Source organism: Pteropus vampyrus, unplaced genomic scaffold, assembly GCF_000151845.1.
Source record: "Pteropus vampyrus isolate Shadow unplaced genomic scaffold, Pvam_2.0 Scaffold2, whole genome shotgun sequence".
NCBI classification, from domain to species: Eukaryota; Metazoa; Chordata; class Mammalia; order Chiroptera; family Pteropodidae; genus Pteropus; species Pteropus vampyrus.
The window spans coordinates 5,260,884-5,281,301 of record NW_011888783.1 but is presented as its reverse complement, the minus strand read 5'-3'; the positions used below and the strand labels follow the sequence as shown (position 1 = coordinate 5,281,301).

At 29.5% G+C, this 20,418-nt stretch overlaps 1 protein-coding gene across 13 annotated transcripts in view; it reads left to right on the top strand.

Annotated features, from left to right (window-relative positions):
• The window catches only part of GULP1 (GULP, engulfment adaptor PTB domain containing 1), a 204,863-nt gene extending 191,504 nt beyond the window's left edge, over positions 1–13,359 (top strand). For 10 of the 13 annotated variants that reach the window (XM_023528972.1, XM_023528955.1, XM_011356338.2 and 7 more), the window contains 3 exons: positions 2,075–2,213; positions 6,242–6,336; positions 11,580–13,359. In XM_023528972.1, coding sequence (XP_023384740.1) covers positions 2,075–2,213; positions 6,242–6,336; positions 11,580–11,651 — 306 coding nt within the window. In that variant the 3' untranslated portion in view covers positions 11,652–13,359. Of the gene's footprint in view, positions 1–2,074; positions 2,214–6,241; positions 6,337–8,141; positions 8,153–11,579 lie in introns of all 13 variants that reach the window. The other 3 variants (XM_023529005.1, XM_023528982.1, XM_023528999.1) reach the window with 1 other exon arrangement.
• Positions 13,360–20,418: the final 7,059 nt, after the last annotated feature.

The window sequence follows — 20,418 nt, the reverse complement described above, 5'->3', positions numbered from 1 at the left end:
TACTAAACTCTACTAAAACTATTTGTCTTAATTTTAGTAAAGTTATTTTGAAATTACTTATTCTTTTCATAAAATATCATTTTACAAACAAATTTTCATGTATACTTTTCCTTTTTCCTCTATGTCTTTTTTTCTCCTTAGTATATTTCTCTGTCCTTTCTTTACAGCTGCTGCACAAAATGTCTGATCATGAGCAACATGGGTTTCAGAGATGCATATCCTCTTTCTGGCGTAGTAGTGATGATTCATCTCCTTGCCTAAATATTTCTTCCATTACTGTCACTCCTGTCAACTCGACTGATTCCAGACTGTCATTGGGACTGTTAATACCACCACCTTCTAAATGTGGCCTTCCCAAGCCAGTCAGTGAGAGCAGCATCCCAAGACCTCATGTAATTTGTTAAACAGAAAATTCTTTTTATAATCCCACTTATTTTTTTTTAATTCTGCCAAAATGTGCCATTTATAGTAACGAAAAAAATCAGGTATGTCTTGAAAAATGTGATGTGATCTGGGATCTTTGTGTGTCATTTTTGCTTGTTTCGATTACCTCATTTCAGAGGGTTTCAAGTAGGTTGTTGATGGTGTACAAATGAACAGAAAGACAAAATAGAAAAGACAGTTCAAAGGACCCTCAGATATGGCAGTTGGGAAATTAGATCATCAGCAATATTGGTAAAAATTGTTTTGATAGAATTCAATGCATAAAGAACAAAGTCTAGATTGATATGAGTTGAGGATCGAATGAAGTAAAAGTTAGGCAGGAAATGTAGTAGTATCCTATTTAAGGGGCTTAACTTTGAAGGAGAGTGAAAGAGAGATGAGAGGCTAAAGGAGTAAGGAGGAAAAGAGTGGGGACATTTTTGGTTGGTTGATTTTGTTTTTAACTATAATTGAGGTTGAATATCTTTATATTCTGAGAAAGAGGAGAGACATGGAAGCCAGGGGAGGTAAAAGGATGGGATGATTAGGAGAACAATATTCCTGAATAGGAGGAAAGTGCTGAGGGATAAAGTTGCCTTACAAGTCTTTGGATAGTATTTATGATTGATAAGTAAACAGATTGTCAAAGAAAGGGAGATGACAGCAATTTTCCTGCAAGAAAAAATGTACTAATAATCATTTTAATAGCAAATCCATCACTCTTTACACATGAGCCACTGTATTTTAATTCATTTCCTTCATCATCTGTGAATCAGAAAAATGAATGTATTTTGAGTACTCTAATTTTAATATCAACCACTCTAAACAATCTGTGTTTCTTATTCTTACAGGAAAAGTGAAATTTACTTCACTATCCCTTTCCAAAATGAGAATTCTCTTTTTTTAATAGATTGTGCGTGTGTGTGTGTGTGTGTGTGTGTGTGTGTGTGTGTGTATTTTTCCCCCTGAATGACAATCAAAGTGATTATTGTTTTATTCTTACATAATATCCTGGCCCAGACTGGTTCAGATAACTTAGTGATTTTGGTAATATATTTAGTGATTATAATTATTTCTTTTACAAGGTAGCTATTATAGAAAACTTAATGAAATCTTATCCAGGAATAAAAGGTGCTACAGTGACTTTATTGTTGGCTGTCATTCTATTTATCAGTAAAAGTTAAAATATACTCTTTAAATTTTTTAATTGTTGTCAATTACATTTGCATAGTTATATTTAAGAAGGTACATCACTTACATTCAATTATTTCTGTTTAGAACTTATAATCCTATGCAAAATACAGTACTGAAATCATGTCATATAATTTCTAACATTTTTAATTCTCTGACATAAATGGCAATTATTTTAGATATACAAAAAATCCAATAACATTTTTTATATCTATCTAGAATAATATCATCATCATGTTTGTCATCATCTTGGAGAACATTTTTGCAGATACTTTCTATTGCTTCCTTGCCAGTGACAATTTGCATAACTGGTTGAACCATATGAAATTGCCAGTATTTAACTACTTTGATTCAACTGAATTTATTGTTGTTTATATATGTTTTATAGATATATGAAATATTTAGCATTATAATGTGTCTACATGAAATAATACCCTAATTCATATTATCTTCATTGCAGGCAGGCAGTGTGACACCTAAGTCACCCTCCACTGACATCTTTGATATGATTCCATTTTCTCCAATATCACACCAATCTTCAATACCTACACGCAATGGCACACAGCCACCTCCAGTACCTAGTAGATCTACCGAGATTAGTAAGCTTTCTAACCAAATCAGTATTCTTTACTACATTTGTGTACTTTTAAATGTTTAATTAATACTTTATGTGAAATTATATATTTTAACAAGCTAACTAAAAATTTTAATTACTAAAAACATTTATATATATATATGTGCCAAATTCAGTTAATTATATTTTACTTCATAATTCAGAGTATACTACTAAAGACATCACTTTGTATTTGAAACTATGTTATGAAAAACAATATTTTGGTATAGGATTATTTACATAAAGATTTCATTATATTTTTATCATGTTTAGGGCTATATTTTTCATGTTTTAATAATTTAATCATTAAAAACAACTCCGATGGTAATTATTTTAATGATTTTTCACATGTTTAATAGAGCTCAGTTTAAATTTTTGGTTATCATGAGGTATATGGATAATCTTAGCTGGAGAAATATATAAACCTATGAAGTCCATGAATTTATATTAACCCTATATAAGTGTTTTTTCTTTGATATCTAAAATGTCAAAATGCATTCCTTTTATGATTTACCTTCTGAATATCTAGAAGAAACATAAGAGTCTCTTTTTGATGTATTAGAAAGCATCCAACAGATATTCATTGTCAATATTTTTTATTTTATTTTTAATTAGAGTTGATATTGAACATTATTTTATATTAGTTTCAAGTGTACAGGGTAGTAGTTAGACATTTATATAACTTACAAAGTGATCTCCTGGATTAGTCTAGTACCTACCTGGCACTAGACATAGTTATTACAATATTATTGACTATATTTCTTGTGCTGTATTTCACATTCCTGTGACTATTTTGTCACTACCATCATTGTTAATATCTTGACTGTATGTTGATCTGTGCCCTGACACAGAAACTGAAAGAATAGCTCCCAATGGCCATGATCAGTCATGATATCCAAAGGGAAACTGAAGAAGAGAGTTTTACACATGCTTTATTTCATCTTCTCTGGTTCACGTTAATACATTTTCAATATAACGCTGAAATTTTAGCTTAAGGCTTTAAAGCATGTCAGGGCCTATAGTTGATTTGTTTCCCCCCTTGAGGAATTTAACAAAGTATATTGCACATGTTAGGGATTCATTAAGTTTTAGAGGACTAATTTGTGAATAGAAAGTAATAACATTAGAACTTTCTAAATCAATTTACAGAAATATTCATTACTTCATACATAAGTTGAAATATATATTTAAATTCCTCTGAATATATTTTGTGCCAATGCAAAATTAAAGAAATAATCTATAGCATACACATGACAGTGTGTTTTTACAAAATACTGCCAATATCCTAATATCATAATTGAGTATTTTTGGTACTTATAAGTGTCCTACATCTCTTCCTTTACTGCTGTTTTTTACTTCCTTGGACTTCATCATTAATTTACTCATTCATTTATTGAATTCAATGGGCATTTGTTTAGCATATACACTAGACTTGGATTTCATTCTGGAACTTGAAATATAAATTAACAATGTGTTCACAATGAAGGATTTTAATCCAAGTCAAAATATAAATTGAGAAGAGTGAATAGATTTTAAGGTATTTAGAAGGAATAATCTATCAGGATGGTGACTGAGAGTTCAAAATAAATTATGGTTTGGATTTTAGATGAAATGTTCTTAATGGGGGAAACTAGAAGCAGAAAAGGGAAAAAGTAAAGAGTTCCGCTTTAGACATTAGTGAGTTTTAAATGCCTTTGGAAAATCTAGGCAGAGATGGTCAAATAGTTTTATTAGTTCATGGGATTTATTAATGAGAAAGAAACTGAAGTAACATTTTTAAATGTTTTCCTTTCCTGAGTGCCAAAGTTTAAGAAATATAATAATATGTCAGTAGATATAAAGACTAGATAGATGATAGATAGATAGATAGAAAGATAGTCCTGGTTACCACTATACTATCTATACTATATCTATATTAATAATTAATAATTTAAGGGCAAATTGTTCAACTAATTTTAAATGTAAAATTTTCTAAAACTCTAATCTAGTGGGATTTTAGTAATAGGAATTTTTCTTTAAATAAAATCTAAAATGTATCCATTCATTTATTTTTCATTTTATACTAAATAAATAAAAGCAGAAACCTACAAGATTGCTGTTAAGTTTTTCTCCTTACTGTCTGAGAACCCTACTAGTTTACCAGAACATATTTTTGATCTTTGAATATGTGTCATACTTTAATTAATTGGTTTAATAGTATTTCCCCTGATTTGACTAAAATTTCATGAGAGAAGGGACTTGGTCCTTTCTTCACTACTTTAATCCTAGCAAAAATTTCCTAGCAAAATGCATGGCCTATAATATGTATTCAATAAATATTAGTGGATAAAAGAAAGAATGACTGAATGAATTATTACCTGTTAGTTTTTCATCTTTTACCTCTTACATTAGACTTGAATAATATTAATGTGAACTACATAACCTTTTTCATTAGAAATTGACTTAATATGATTTTTTTTTTGTTATGAGTTTTAGATTTATCTGAGCTCTGTAATGCCAAAGAGCTCTGTAATGTTTATTCATCTACATGGTATTAATATCATAATATGTAATAGTAGTGATTTCTTGTGTGTGGGAGTCATGAACATTTGAGAATGTGATAAAAGTTAGGAAAACTCTTTACAGAAAAATACAGTATACCCACTTACACAAAATTTCACATTACATTTCAGGAATGTCAAAGATCCCTTTAAGCCCATGTGAAATCTCTGGTGATTTTGAGTTCCAACTTGAGAAAAATCTATGTAATGAATATCTATTCCTCTCATTAGCACTCCCTTTTCTTCATTAATTCATTTCTTTTGACAAACATCTAACACATATAAAGCATTGTTCCATGTGCTTGCTGAATGGCGGTAACCAGGATACTCCTCTAAAGAAAAATCCCTCTCTCTAAAGTCTCATTTACTGCCTGAGCAGCATCAGACGGAGGAAATAAATTGTAAAAGCAATAATAAAACCCATAAGTTATATATAAGGTGGCAACAAATTCCCACTTGTTCAGGACAGTCCTGGCTTATTTCCTTTTGTTCTGATTAACTATTGGTAGCACTCTTTTCACTCTTAAAGTATCTTTATTTGGATGATAAATTACATGTCCTTCTTATTTATACAATACTTACCAGCACCAGGAACTTTTAAGCATTTTACATTTATTAACTTCTTTAATATATGAGTCTGAACAACAACAAAAAAGGTTATAATTTAAAAGTTTTTTGTGTGTGTGTCAGTTAGGGCTTTATTTGAATCGATTCAGAGAAAAGAAATCTCAACCATTTTTAAAAACTTCTTAAATCATATAATAGGCCATAGTCTTATCAATTACAGCCATTAATTTTAACTTGGATACTTTTTTAGGTATAAAAACAATTCATACTTTAAAATATATATACAGAGAGCTTTTGACACTCCATTACTGATATTTTTAAAAAGAAATTTGTTTCTGATGTAGGCACTTTTAAACAACCTGTCTCATTGTAATTATCTAGGAAGGTGATATAATTTTATACTACATGAGATGGTGTTCCTAAATTTTTTCTGGCTAAAAGATGAGATTAAAGTACATGAACTATGAATTAAAGCTACTTACTCATCTAGTCAGTCCTCCATATTGCTTCACTATTGTGTTGCAAAGTCATCGGTAAATGCAATGGGAAAGTCTCAATGATGAGTGACATTTAATTTTAGTATATTTGAATTGCTTCAATAAAATGTAGGTATTGTAATATATTGATTATCAAATACTCGATGAATCTGATATTAAAAAGTCTTAATTAAAGGCACAGAAACCTCTCTGGATAATAATTCTTTGTAACTAGTTTTTAATATCAAAAAATGGGTCTTTGTTTCCTTGTTGGTATTTAACTAGTCTAAACTCAGGAAACCCCAGTAAAAAGTGTGGATAGGAGCTTATTTGGTCATACAAGTATTTCTTTATACTATTCTGCCTTTAAAATCTAACTTACCTCAACTCATATCTTGTCATTTCTTACTAAATTATTTTCTTCCATTTAGAACGGGACCTATTTGGAGCAGAACCTTTTGACCCATTTAACTGTGGAGCAGGAGATTTCCCTCCAGATATTCAATCAAAATTAGAAGAAATGCAGGTGACTATTTAACATATTGACCCATAAATAGTTTTTCTTTTTAATATAGGATGTTATATACCCACTACCCTTTCCTTGAATTATTATCACTATAAAAACATACTTAAAATAATTACTTTAAAATTATAATATACACTTAGTCTTAAAAATACTCAAACAGATGCTAAGGGTAAGGTTTTATTTTGTTTTGTTCTTCATGGTTCAATTTCAATGGCAATAAGGTGGCTCATTTTTTTATACAAAATTACATGGATTCTAATGTTTCATTATTTTGAAATCCAAGAATTAAAACCTCATTACACGAGGTTGATTAAGCTTTGGTCTCAGTTTTAACAATTATGAATTTCAAAATTGTGAATGGGTAGATGAAGGAAAATCTTTGTAAGACTAAAATCAGTCTCTCTTAAAAGAAGCATTGTAGCTATAGTTCATAACTCTGAGGCTCTTATTGAAAAAGCAGACACCCAGTGACAAGTTCTTTAGGAATGTAGTTCAGTTGGACTTTCATTTCTTTTTCTCCCTCTTTTTTATTTTTCAATTGTGAATTGTTCTGAAAGTTTGAAGACATTAGTTTTAAAAGCTTTGTAAGATGGACAATTATAAATAGTCTTATCAACAGTAAAGTTTTCTGTTAATATTTTCTCTTAACATTTTGGTTAAGTTATATCCTAGTTTTGATCAGAGACTACATATAGTAGAATGAAGGGAGAGACAAATTATATCAAGCTGATTGAGAAGAGGTAGAGGAGTCATTTCTATTTGTTAGGCCTCTCTGTGCTTCATTTACTGGAAAAAAAGAAAAATTAATGGTTGTATTCTGATCTTCTAACACTGGTAAAACACTCCTCCCTAAAAAGGTAATATAAATACTCTGCTGCTCATTTTGGACTGTAGCCATGAAGCAGTCTTATTTTCTAGTTATAATATGATTTTTCTTATTGTTCTAGATTTAGTAATGCCTGCCCTTTAAAAGTTAGATTATTTAGCATATGCCTTGAGATTTTCAAAGAATATGTTCAAATAATATTTCTCCTGATGGGTAATTCATAATTCCTTTTCACATAAAAAAATTATTTTAAATTCTTAATATTGATTTAAGTTGTTATGATAGCATTTCTTAGATATTTACAGCAAATTATAAACAACTTATCCTTGAAGCTCTTATACAAATATTAATTCAAACATCACAAATTAAATAAAAGCAAAATTACAACACCTAATAAAATTCAGATTGAGAACTTTAATATAACAGGATGGATGATTTTATTTGTTTGAAACTAAAACCACTAATATCAAACTTCTTTTGATTTCAGCATGTATTCTGCTTGATAGCACAATTTTTCCATCCCTTTGCTATATTTCAAATACTGTGAAACTTGCACTCAAAGAGTGCATGATAATTTAATGGGAATGCTTTATTTTGTACATATGAAATCAATCACTTTTGTTTTTTATTAGTTTTTACCAATTAGACTTGTTCTACTTAGGACTAATCCTTTTGTAAGGACAAATGCAAATATGGGCACTGATGTTCTCAAGTGTTATACAAATCATAAATAGTACTTTTCTATTAATGTTTTTTAGATTTTCACAAAATAAAAATTTTTTTCATAGATTTTTGAAGATAAGCCTACATCTTTAGATTTTTGTAGGAACCCACTTTGAGAAACACTGTATTGGAATAATTTAGTGATATGTTAGTCAAATAATGTTAAGCTGTATATTTTTGCTTTTATTTTAGTTAGTGCCATTTCTAATATTTTCTCAATGTCTTCTTTATTCTTTTTTGCTTTCATGGTGGGTAGCGCCAGAGATGGTTGGTATAATATTTTCATAAAAATTTTAAACAAACTATAACTTCTCAAAGCTAAAACCTTAATATTTGCATGTTTTAACAAATATTCAAGCAGCAGTTTCATGTGGATGTGTCTGATTATTAGTTGTGTTTAAAGAAATTTCATAACCCATATTTTAAAGTTATTTTTTCAAGTGGTCATTGTTGCATTGTTTACCTCATTGCTTGACTGTTTCTTTGAGTCTAGGATTTACTTGCAAGGTCACTTTAACTAAAGTAAAATAATATTTTTATCTAAAGTCTTTGATGGCTTTTGTTATTAATCTTGTTAGCCTAATTAATCTCCTGCACACATCTAGCTATTTTTAACTTTGCATATAATATAAAAACTTTACATAGTCTAATGGGTTATATAAACCAGAGTTAATAGGCTTAGTGAGATTTTTAGTTTTCATTTTTCATTTACAGAGGAAATCACAGAAATATCTCCTGCACATACAATTTAAGCAGACATATTAAGCCATATTTTATTATGAATTGTTAGCAAATTAGATATTTATTTGAAATCAATAAATTAGTTTTTTCATTTGACATAATTTAAACTTCTGGGTATATGTCACCAACAAGAAAAACAGTGTAATAGTATTAATAACCCAGAAGTGTACCTTGTAAGTTACAATAACTTTTAAAATATTAAAAATAAAGCATGGCAATCAATGAACAGTGAAAGAATTATGCATTAAGTGGTGTTAAGTCAATTGGACAATAATTTTGGAGAAAAATCAGTGTACAGCTGAAACTTACAGCAAATATTCAAATAAATTTCAGAAGCATTAGGCAGTTTAAATTATTTGAAATATAACTGAATATTTACCAGACTTGTTAAGGGCATATTTTATATAGACATATAGTCTTTTATAGAAAAACTTCTAAAGTTGTTTTTAATTTTCTCTTTAAAAATATATAAATATATCACATATACATAATTAAAGTAAGTAGACAAATGATTAAGAAACTAAATAATCAACAGATAAATTTAAAAAAACAATAGTTCACAACAGAAGATCGCAAGTCACTAATATACATGTACACATGTTTAGTCTAATCAGAGAAAAGATAGAAATTGAGTAAAGAACTATAAGTGCTTTTTATCTAGCCAATTATAAGTATTATTTTCTTATTATCAGTACTAGTACAAGTGTGATGTAACAAGCACTCTAAATCATTGCTGTGCCAGGGTTCGTTCTTTTGGAGGGTAATTTGTTATTTATACTTGCATTTCTATTTTTCATCAAAAACTAATACAATGTATTCTGAGCAGAAAATAATTTTAAATGTGAAAAATCTTTACAAAAAAATCCTGTCAACCTTATTAGTAATTGTAAAATACTGGAAACAATTAAATCATATTAAAAATTAATAGAACATTATATAGTCATTAAATTAGTTTTATGGGGACTCAAAATAATATAGAAAATTTATTCTACTATGACTAAAAATAGGAAAATATATAATATATATAATATATTAAATGGAAAGTTATGTAAATATGGTTATTTATATTATCAAAATTATTTTAAAAATTTATAGATAGCTCAACATGTTCACAATTTTTACATATGAGTGGTTTTTTCCTTTCTTGATATGCTTTTCTCCCTATTTCAAACTAAGAAAATGCAACTGGGCAACATATTTCACAAAAAAACATATTAATAATATAGTAATAATAAAATCATTTTTGTGTGATTTTAGTTTATGATAATTTTCATCACTATATAAATTAAGCCTCCTTTTCATCTAAAAGTTTAAAAATCCAGAAGATATGGAAATCTTAAATTAAGAGTTTATTAAATCTTGATTTATAAAGTGAGACCTAGGAGAGAAGGTCAGAAAAATGTATGGGAAATTCTATCTTAGGAGATAAGAAAACAAGGTGCCATATAACAATGTGTCTGTTAATTGGGATGATTAATAATCTAAAGATCCTTTAAAATCACCATGGCAATAACATTATAAGTGATATATGAATTTTTTTTTTGTATTGAAATAATGATTGAGCCTTTTTTTTTTACTTCGATTTACTATTCAGCCTTTCAAATACTGGTAACACATTGATAAATAGTATTTTCGGGGTCATCGATGTGATACTGGTTTAATTTCAGAATGAACTGACAAAATGTAAAAAACACTGTGAGTTATCAAACCTTTCCATAGGTAATATATATCCTATCATCTATCTGTCTACCTAACCTATATCTATCTATCTATCTATCTATCTATCTATCTATCTATCTATCTGTCTGTCTGTCTAGTATCTATCTGTCTATCATCTATCTATCTATCTATCTATCTATCTATCTATCTATCTATCATCTATCATTTATCTATTGTCTGTCATCTATCATCTAATATACACCACTAGATGACATAGTACACAGATCTCTCTCTTTCTCATCAACATGTTCACAATTTTTACATATGAGTGGTTTTTCTCTGAGAGAGAAAGAGAAAGAGAGACTGTCACACTGCTTCTAAACAAGAAAACCTAAAATGTGGCCTCTAATTCATTTCCATTGATCAATTTCAATGGAATTCATCTCTTTGTAGGCCATTGTACAAAGATTAAAAGCAAACGTAGAGATGGGGGAGTTGGTAAGACTGGAGATAGCCCATTGTTCAATTATCTATCATATGCAAAAAAGAAGAGAGCTTTTTTTGCCGTTAACTTTTAATTCAAAATTTTAGGGATAAAAAACAAAAATAACCTTTCACAGTAATTGTGTACTTGCTCTCAATAAATCAAAGGCAACTTAATTTCCAAAAACATCTAAAACATGCTAGGCGTAGTGGAATTCAAAGGAAAACTTGCAGCTACAAGCAACCATAGGACTATTAAAGGAAGCTTTCTCCATGGCAAAGTGGTCTACAGTTCTGTGTTTCACGTAGAATATGGCATTGCGTTTACTAAACATATGTTACCAGACTCTGGATAGTGGTAACAGAAAGAAAAGGTAAAAACTAGCAGGTTATCTTGAACTGTTCATCAACTCGAAGTCTAACTATCTTACTTTTATTTAAATATGACATATTTAAATGAATATCAATCTTTAAAGCCAAGAGGATTTAAGAGTGACGTATGGAGTTTACTGAAAAATATTTGTCTTGAAACTGCTTACTTCCATATATTTCTATTTTATTTTATCTCTCATGCATGCTAACCTCACATAAATTTAAAACAATTAAAATGCTAATGGGTATAAAGATCTGCCTGGGGCATACACCTGTATAAAAAATTGACAAGCCAACATTTGACATTTAGTATTTTTTAGTTAATCAAAGCATGAAGATTGCAACCTCTGTTCATAGACTCTTTGATTTACTGATTTTTATTTTTTTAATATTTTGCTATGAGCTTTTTCTATTTTAATGATTTTACTCTGTTTCACAGGAGGGGTTCAAAATGGGACTAACTCTTGAAGGCACAGTATTTTGTCTCGACCCATTAGACAGCAGGTGCTGATGTCAAGAACAAGAGATCCTGACTCGTGTTAAATTTATTTAATCTACTTATGTATCATTTATTATTACTTTATGACAGGTATTATACATGTGCCAATATATATTTTTAATATCTTCACTTTCCGAAAATTATTTTAGTAAAATTTCCTCATGCATTTACTATTGATCTGTAACATTTTATTTTAAAAACAACTCACTGTAAAGTAAAGCATACTTCTATGTTCTTTTTTGTTTCTGTTGTAGAAGAACTTGTAATCAAAAGACAAATTATCCAAATATCTGCCTTGTGTCTGAGTTAAATAGTTAACATCTTGAAATTTGTGTCATATTCAAGCTGCTAGTTTATGTTGATTTCTCAAAAGCCATACCTTAATGATACCTTTCAAAGTCCTAAAGAGATATACCAATACCAAACTAAATACTATATTCAAACTAATAAACATGTTACTATTCATTAAACAGATATCATTTTATGTCTGAAATGTTGTTCATAGAATTGAGAAAATGTAAACTTTGCTATAATGCCACCACGTCATTTTTAGCAGGTGAAATAAAAGTATAAATTCCAATAATAATTAAATGAAATGTATTTAGAGTATTAGTAAATGCAAGATAATATTGTTATTGTCAGTTATACTCTAAATATTTTATTTCATAAATAAATATTGTGAGGAAAATTAAAATTTGCTGTTTACAAAATGCTTAAAATTTAATTTCTAATGAGATGTTACATTATTAAATGTATAAACATCATCTAATCTGATGTTTCTTAAAAGAACATTTAGAACATATACAATGTCTGTAACCCATGTTTACTTTACCAATTATATTTTTTCTCAAAATAATTGAGATGCCCCATTGATACTTTAAAATCTATGGATTCTATAGTTGTGAATCAATATTATTTAGCAAATTAATTTTTTTGTTGTAATCAAAGTTAGAATCTCATTTTCCACAAAAGTCAAGTTGCTGCTCTATTTATCTTTTAACATAAAAAAAGTTTATGCTCAAAATTTATAATTTGGTTCATCTCATTTAAGAAAAAATAAATTAATGAAAATATTTGAGTTTAGACTAGGAGTAGATCTCAAAAATAGATTTTTTTTTTTTTTTTTTTTACTTATGGGAATTTTCTTCAAATGCTAAAGGTACATTACCAGTAGGAAAAAAGTCAAATAGCTTATGTAATATTATATTTGTATGTATTTCCATATGTTCTATGGTATATATAGCCTTGTTTGTTGTCTGTTATCTGCTAAGTTGTACCTTAATTAGAGGGTAGCATATGTTTCATAAAAAAGAGTCTTTATAATTTTGTTTGTCATATAGTATTTTGGAATTTGTATAATGAGGATGTTTAGAAGCCATATCAATGGCTTTTTTTAACAGATAGAATTTGTATTTTTATTGTACTTTAAAAAGCTTTATGTAATAGGTATATATTTAGTGGCCATTTATTATCAATGGTAATACAATAGAGTACTGAGATGATATTTGCACATTTAAATGTTACTTTACCAATTTTTAATGGTAAATCAATTCTGCTACTGGCATGATTAAATAATACATAATTGGTCATTAATTATGGACATTTATTTCACCAGTGCATTTTTATGGAAATCCAGTTGAAAATTGTATTTCTATGTAAACTCAATGATATGTTTGATTTTGCTGAGAATAAATGATTTTAAATAAATTAAATTGTATAATTTACTCAGTAAATAATTTCTGATTAACTTAGACACATTCTGAAGCTAATTATGTGCCAGATTTTTCTGGTCATAAATTGGAGCCAAAAGAAAGATAGAAAGAGAGAGAAAAAGAGAGAAAGAGAGAGAAAAAGAGTAAAAGAAAAGACTTTAACTTCACTTCTTACAGCCCACACACATTTTAGCTTTATGAGCAAATATCATTCAGTTGTGAAAACAATGGACTTGATCCTGCTGGTGAGAGAGGTCATAGTTTGGTTCTTTTCACCAGAAGCATCTGGTGCAATAACTGTGTTATATAAATATACCTTTTCAAAACTGAGAGCCTTTTTAGCCTGGTAATGATACAAATCATGTCTTGGCTGATAGTCTTAAAAAGGAAGACTTGATAACAGGATTCGAGTCACGGCTAATTGGAATATCATGAAAAAGTTTTTAACCTGCCCATAAAAAAAAAGACACATAGGACTCACATTTACTGCCTTTGCACACCAATGAATAACTCATCAATCCATTCAAAAAAATTATTTATTACTCTATGTGAATAACATGTGTTATGTGGGTAAGAAAACGTCTAGTCGTTTTGCTAACAGACATTGTTAAATTGAAGATGACAGGATCCCTGTCTTCAGTTAGTTTATTGTCGGAAAAGAAAAGTAAGGCAAATACATGAATTAATAAATGAAAACCAATATGTATTAAAGTAATTTGTGAACCAAAAACTTCCCCAAGAACATTTATATTTAACTATTTTAAGTTTGGGTACATAGCACTGGCTGGCGTAATGTTCATTATTCAGTGTGAAGCCTGTCAGGACAGGCAAATAACAATAATTTTCTTCATCTTTTGTTTCTTGTTTTTTGGATTTGAATTTTTCAAAACATTTTAGTCACATTATAGTAATTCATCTTCAAATAGAATTTCTGATAGATTTTGTGTTATTGTTTTTCTAAATACTGACCTTTTTACTTTTTTAGATGTTACTTATAACTATGAGAAAAAAAAGGCTGTTAATATTTTTCTCTTCCAGTTTTTCCATATATACTTCCAAATTCAATATTTATTCATGATTTGGGGTTTCAGCCTCTGTTAAATTACTTGAAGAATCTTGGACTCAATTTTGACAACTGAATCTCCGACTCCACGTAAACTACACCCTTTAAAGGACACTAACGTGCTGTTGGGATGAGCAAGGCTAATATTGCCCTCAGACTCCTCAGTCTCACGCAAGGAGGGCCTAACTTAAGTGTTCTCTCCTTCCTAGATAACCTCAGACATTTCTCAATATCCATCTCGTAAATTTGACACAAACCTTAATTCTCATATGCTTGTCCCATGTCTTGATCTCATGTTAAAGTCCAAATGTAACCCGCTTCTAGAAATCCCTCCTTTAAAATATATTTTGTCTGGAATGCATTCAAAGTGGGATGTCCTTACTCTAATGAGGAGACCACCTCTTAAAATAATTCATGGTTTTCCATTGTTTCCCTTTCAAGTGAATTTTTAAAAATATGCATATTTAAAACAAAAGATTTGACCTTTTCCTGGATTCACTTGTTTTCATTCTAGTTCTAAGACACACTACTTCAATGTCATAGTTAAATAATATAGAAAATATGGCATAATTAAGAAGGGGTTGAGGTTAAAGTCTCATTTCACTTTTTTTTGACATTACATGATAAATTGAAACGGCTGATTTTTTTTCCTATATCACTAACATTGGATTTTGTGTCAGTTACTATCATAACAGTATAACTAAAAATCTGCAAAAACTGATCTTATTTACCTTAGCCACATTTTTGGCATTCATTCAGATGCACACTCAAAGTTAATTGAGCCAAGCTTTTCTAGTTTGCAAGCAACTCTATCTACAGGTGCTTTGGAACATGCATTCAGGCTTTTAAATGTTGCTTTCATTAAAGGAAAGCTAGATGGAAGCTGTAAGAGTTACTTTCTTAAAAGGATTCCCCAGTATATGCTGGGCCTAATTAAATTCTCTGTAGAAGGACATTCTGAAATCCCACAGAATTTTCTTCGTAAATTTGCCTTTTATCAACTTATCATTATTAATGTATTTTTTTCAAAAATCCATAAAATACTGTCTTGTAAACATTTAAAAAATATTTTTAATGGTGTCTTAAAAAAAAAAAAAAACTCTTTTATTTATTATCCAAAAATCTTAAGGGAAAGATTGTCTTGACATTTTTGTATCCTCTTTGGTGCCAATCACAACATTTATCCATAAGCGTTCAGTAAAAGGTTGACTAATTCTCATAGCATGCTTCTTGCTAATAATGTGAACTAAAACTTTTTATGCTCTCTGTGAAAGAAAAGAACATGCCCTCGAAGTAAATGTTAGAAGATAATCACTTTGTCTTCTCTGATGAAATCTTTACCATTATTTTAACTTTTATCATACTGCAGCAATAACTTGCTAAATAAAGATCTTCGCATTCTCTAAGAGCATCTATCAACCACCATAGTATTATAGACTAAGGAAATCTAGCCCAACTGAGGCAAGAAAAAACAAATGATCCTTGAGCTTTAAAGAGGCAGTGAGATTCAAAAATGAATGTTGTATAATAAAGGGACATTTTTTGTACTCAAAGGGGTGGAGAACTATTTGTTGAGCATGTGTATAAAAGGATGATAGCTAAAGATTCAAACGGTATCTTTCCTTGAATCTCATATTGTGTTCACACAGTTTACATTGGTTTTAAATATTTTTAAGTTCATTTATTTGTCCTTAACTTTTTATTGTCCTCTTACTTCAAATGACATTTTACAAGAACATTTTGGGCCCCTTCCCAGTTGACTACTCTCTCCCCTCAGTCTGGCCAGGCTGCTATGTTCTAGTCTGTTCCAAAGGTCACTTGTTCCAGTTGAAATAGCTGTCTGGATGGCCTGGAAATAATCCAAATACTGGTTCTTTCCTGCAAAGAAAGCAAAGAAAGATGTTTGTGTCTTGGCTACATTTTAAAAGAAAAAAAAATAAAAGAACTTTATGGCTAAATCAACTAATATTTGATAAAAATAATATAACTCTAAGACTAACTTAAAATTGTTATTTTTCAGTGCTCTATGTCATTATGCTTTTTTATATACTTTTAAAAATCAGCTGTTTACTATCAGTATGATTAAATAATTGGTATTAAATAGCTAAGTATATATACAAAGTATAAGCAAAGTAATTTTGGCAAAGAGTCAGCATACACTAAATTCTCACACATATGCACAATTCATTGAGCTATTTAGTTCTTTATTTTATTCTTGCTATCTGCTTTAATTAAAAAAACAAATAACTTGTACTAGACAGGGAACGGGAGGAGATAGGCAGTCAGAGGATAGTCATAAATATTCAGAGATATCAACTAACCCACACTTGGCTAACTGCGTGCATGGATATTTGACCTGTTCATTTTTTCAGACAATTTGGACCATTTGCAGGCTAGGGTAGGGAGTAGTAAGTATGATGCAATTATGTAAAAAGCTGTCTCTACAGTGATTCTTCTTTAATTTCTTCTACTTCTTTGGTAATGCCATTTTTCTACATAAAAGGAATTAAATAGGAAAATACCTGAAGATAAACAGGCCACTAGTTTCATGACTTCCTGCCATCAGTGAGAATTAGAAAAATAAATATTACTTTCTTAGAATCACTTAAGTTTAAAATTTCTAAACCATACCTTACTTGAATGTTTAAGTAATTTTTTAAAAGATTACATATATAAACTACATTTGCTTTAGAACATCTAAGTTTGATCTAAAGAGAACCACTGAACTATGATTTAAAACTTCCAACTTTGATGTTACCATTACAGCTTTAGTCTGATCTTTGACTTGGGGAAAGTCATTTAATAGGGTTCATGAAGTTCATGAACATTAGCTATTCTTGGCATAAAAGAGAAGAAAGTCCTCTAATTAAACCAAAGATTTTTTTAAAATTGTCATAGAAACTACATAATTAATCTTTTATTTATATACTAATTATAAATAAATATTGACTCATTGGTTCCTAGAGAAATAAATAGTGCATCTAGCTGGCAATAGTCCTGTTAAAGAGGACAGCAAACACCACAAAACTATCCTGGCCTTGTGTCTATTTATTATTTAAAAATCTGTATGTAAAATTTTGTCCTTTGATAATGAAGTTGGACACAAGGCAAAAGCATCATTCTAAGATTCTCTTCTTTCTCAACATTTCCTGCTCCTAATGACACTTCGAAAGACCTCAGAGTGTATTTGCACTGGAGAAATGGGGCCTATGCTTGTCAAAAGTATTAATGGTTTGCCACATTTTTAAAATAACTTCAAGATAAACAATGCATGCTTCAAAAGAATTCAGAGGCATCCTTCTTTCCAAATAAATATTAAATCCTGAAAATACCAGCAAAGAAATGCTGAAATGTATAAGATAATACTGTATTGAAATATCAAAATGCAAGTGTCCCTAAATATGTTTATATGGAAAGAAAATTTTAGATTCACAGAAAATTCGTTATATTTTTGGATTTTAGTGGATCCTGCTTGCCTGTGCTTAAATTTTATAATGAAGCTTCATGTGAGAATGTGAATATTAGACTTTCTCGAAATGTATTCAAATAAAACTTGAATTTGACATATGTTGAGTTATGCTCATTTGTAAAGCTTTTTTGGTAAATCTTATCTCTTTGCTGTACCTATAAAGAAAAGAAAACGCAGAAAACGTAAAAAGCTCCAGCACACGTGTTAAATCTTCCAAAGTCAACAATTATATTTCTCATCACTCTGTTTCCCTTCCTTAAGCTTTAATCATAGAGCCAAAACTAAAGGAAACAGCTGTCCTTGAAAACCACATGAGGCTCAAGTATTTATTTCTGCTATGCAAATTGATCAAATTTCTACACACCTTTAAAAGATACTTACAAAAAAAAGAGCTAAAGCAGTACTTCTTTCTGAACAGTTTTTTTTTAAGAAGCAATCTGAGTGTCTATGTGATCAAATAAAATCAGAAAGCTTGTAAACATAAACTCAATGAGACCATGGAAAGCACGAGTCATATGACCTAGTTGAGTTTATTTAGAACACACACACACACACACACACACACACACACACACACAAATGTTGGGGATTCATCAAAACCAGATTGTTTCTTGCACTGTTTGTTCCACAGCTAAAAATTAAAAGGTAAAGGGAAAATTGGACAAAAATATTCCACAAAGCAATGCATAAAAATTGTCTAACAACTAACAAAACAACATAAATGGAAAAGTAAAAGGAAGACTATGTTTTAACATTTTGAATTCTGTATGCAAAAAGCCGTTTAATAGTGCTTTCATTTCATAATATTTAATATTAACTGCCATGTAATGCAATTTTTTCTTTAACAATTATCAGGAAAATTGCTATAGCAAATTCATTTTTAGGATATAAAATGAAACAATGTAACTAGGATTTAAAGAACACAGCTATTTTGGAATGTGCTTGCTCTCAAGAAAGGCCAAACAAGATTAAAATAAATGCATTAATTGATTATTGTTCTTCATGAGAATGAGCAATTTCAAACAGAGAGAAACTTCAGCTGTTTCAAAAGGTCAGCTGTGATGGTATTTAAGAGGAAAACTGAAGTCACATTTTTAATACTTAAGACAGATGCTTTATGTTAAAAAGCTTCTCTGATGCGGTCCTTTTGTGCTGACTAGACTGTGTTCTGGGTGGGTATAGACTGGATGAAAAACAAGTTATTGTTCTTCACTGATTCTTTTATGTGCCTTAACTGTTCATATTCTGAAGGGACCATTGACATTTCTGCACCCAAGCTACCTCTCCACTCTAACTATGCTCCCATTCCAGCAATTCTATATATATATATATATATATACATATATATATATATATATATATATATACAGAAGTTTCTAGAAATGTTATTCTCCATTAGGCTTAAGCCAATTATTAAAGTAGCATAATGTTTTCAATGAAAATTTTGAAGATGTTTTAGTGACTTTTTTTCTTTCATTTTATAAAGGCTAAAATATCAAAAGAAAATGATATAAATAATGAATATATATTGGTGAGACTAATGTATATTTATAACTGCCAGAATTTCAAGATTACTGATACAGATTGTGGTATGTCTATGTGGCCAGAAATATCATTGTGAGATGAACAATCTTTTCCATCCACTACTCATCATAGAATATTTTTTGGTATATGGGAAACCGCAAGCACGTCGGTGGGAACTTACTCGTATGGAAATGCTGCAGTCAAACCACTAATCATGGCAGCCAGATTTCCCAGAATAAAGCAGTTACTCTAGAAATTTTGCCAACTACTTGGGTTAAAAATATGGTCAAGAATTGCAAATCAGCACAATACAGAAATGTTATTAGCAAACTACAGAAATGTAGTTCTAAAGTACAGTAGACAGTATTGAACAGCAATTTTGTAATGACATTTTTTCTTTGATGTAGGATATCAAACAAAAGACAGTTGCAAAAACCATTGATTATACGTTTAGTCAACTGAGCTTTGCATCTAAATATCTCTGTTCTGCCTAAATGAGTTTTAATAACAAAACGTGAAAGTCTTCTTTGTATAGAATATAGATCACTATATGAAAACATTTTTTCTTATTTTAAAGTACACATTAATTAGATTTTTTCCTAAGTTATTCTTGACTTTATTATTTGACACTTCATAATAGTTGTAAATTAATATGAGTTAGAGCCAAGGCAATTATGGATTTAAAAATGTGATTTCTATTTATTTATAGCAATATTCCAGACAGATTCAGGATGAGAGGCAGACAAGCCAATGTTGTTCAAGCTTTTATAAGAACTTCAAATTTTAAAAACAAAATAGTCTTGGAATATGTTTGTTTTTGTATCAAGATTTTATAAAAACAAGTTCACAAAATGAGTCTATTTCTTCATTTTTATGTACATTTCTTTTTTGTATTAAAATATTTTGTATTTTGCAGTAAAGTCTTTTCAATTCTGTTATTGATTTTTCATGTTTCATCATGTCCTTTTTTTAAAAGAAATTTTTTATGGCGACATTGGTTAATGAAATCCA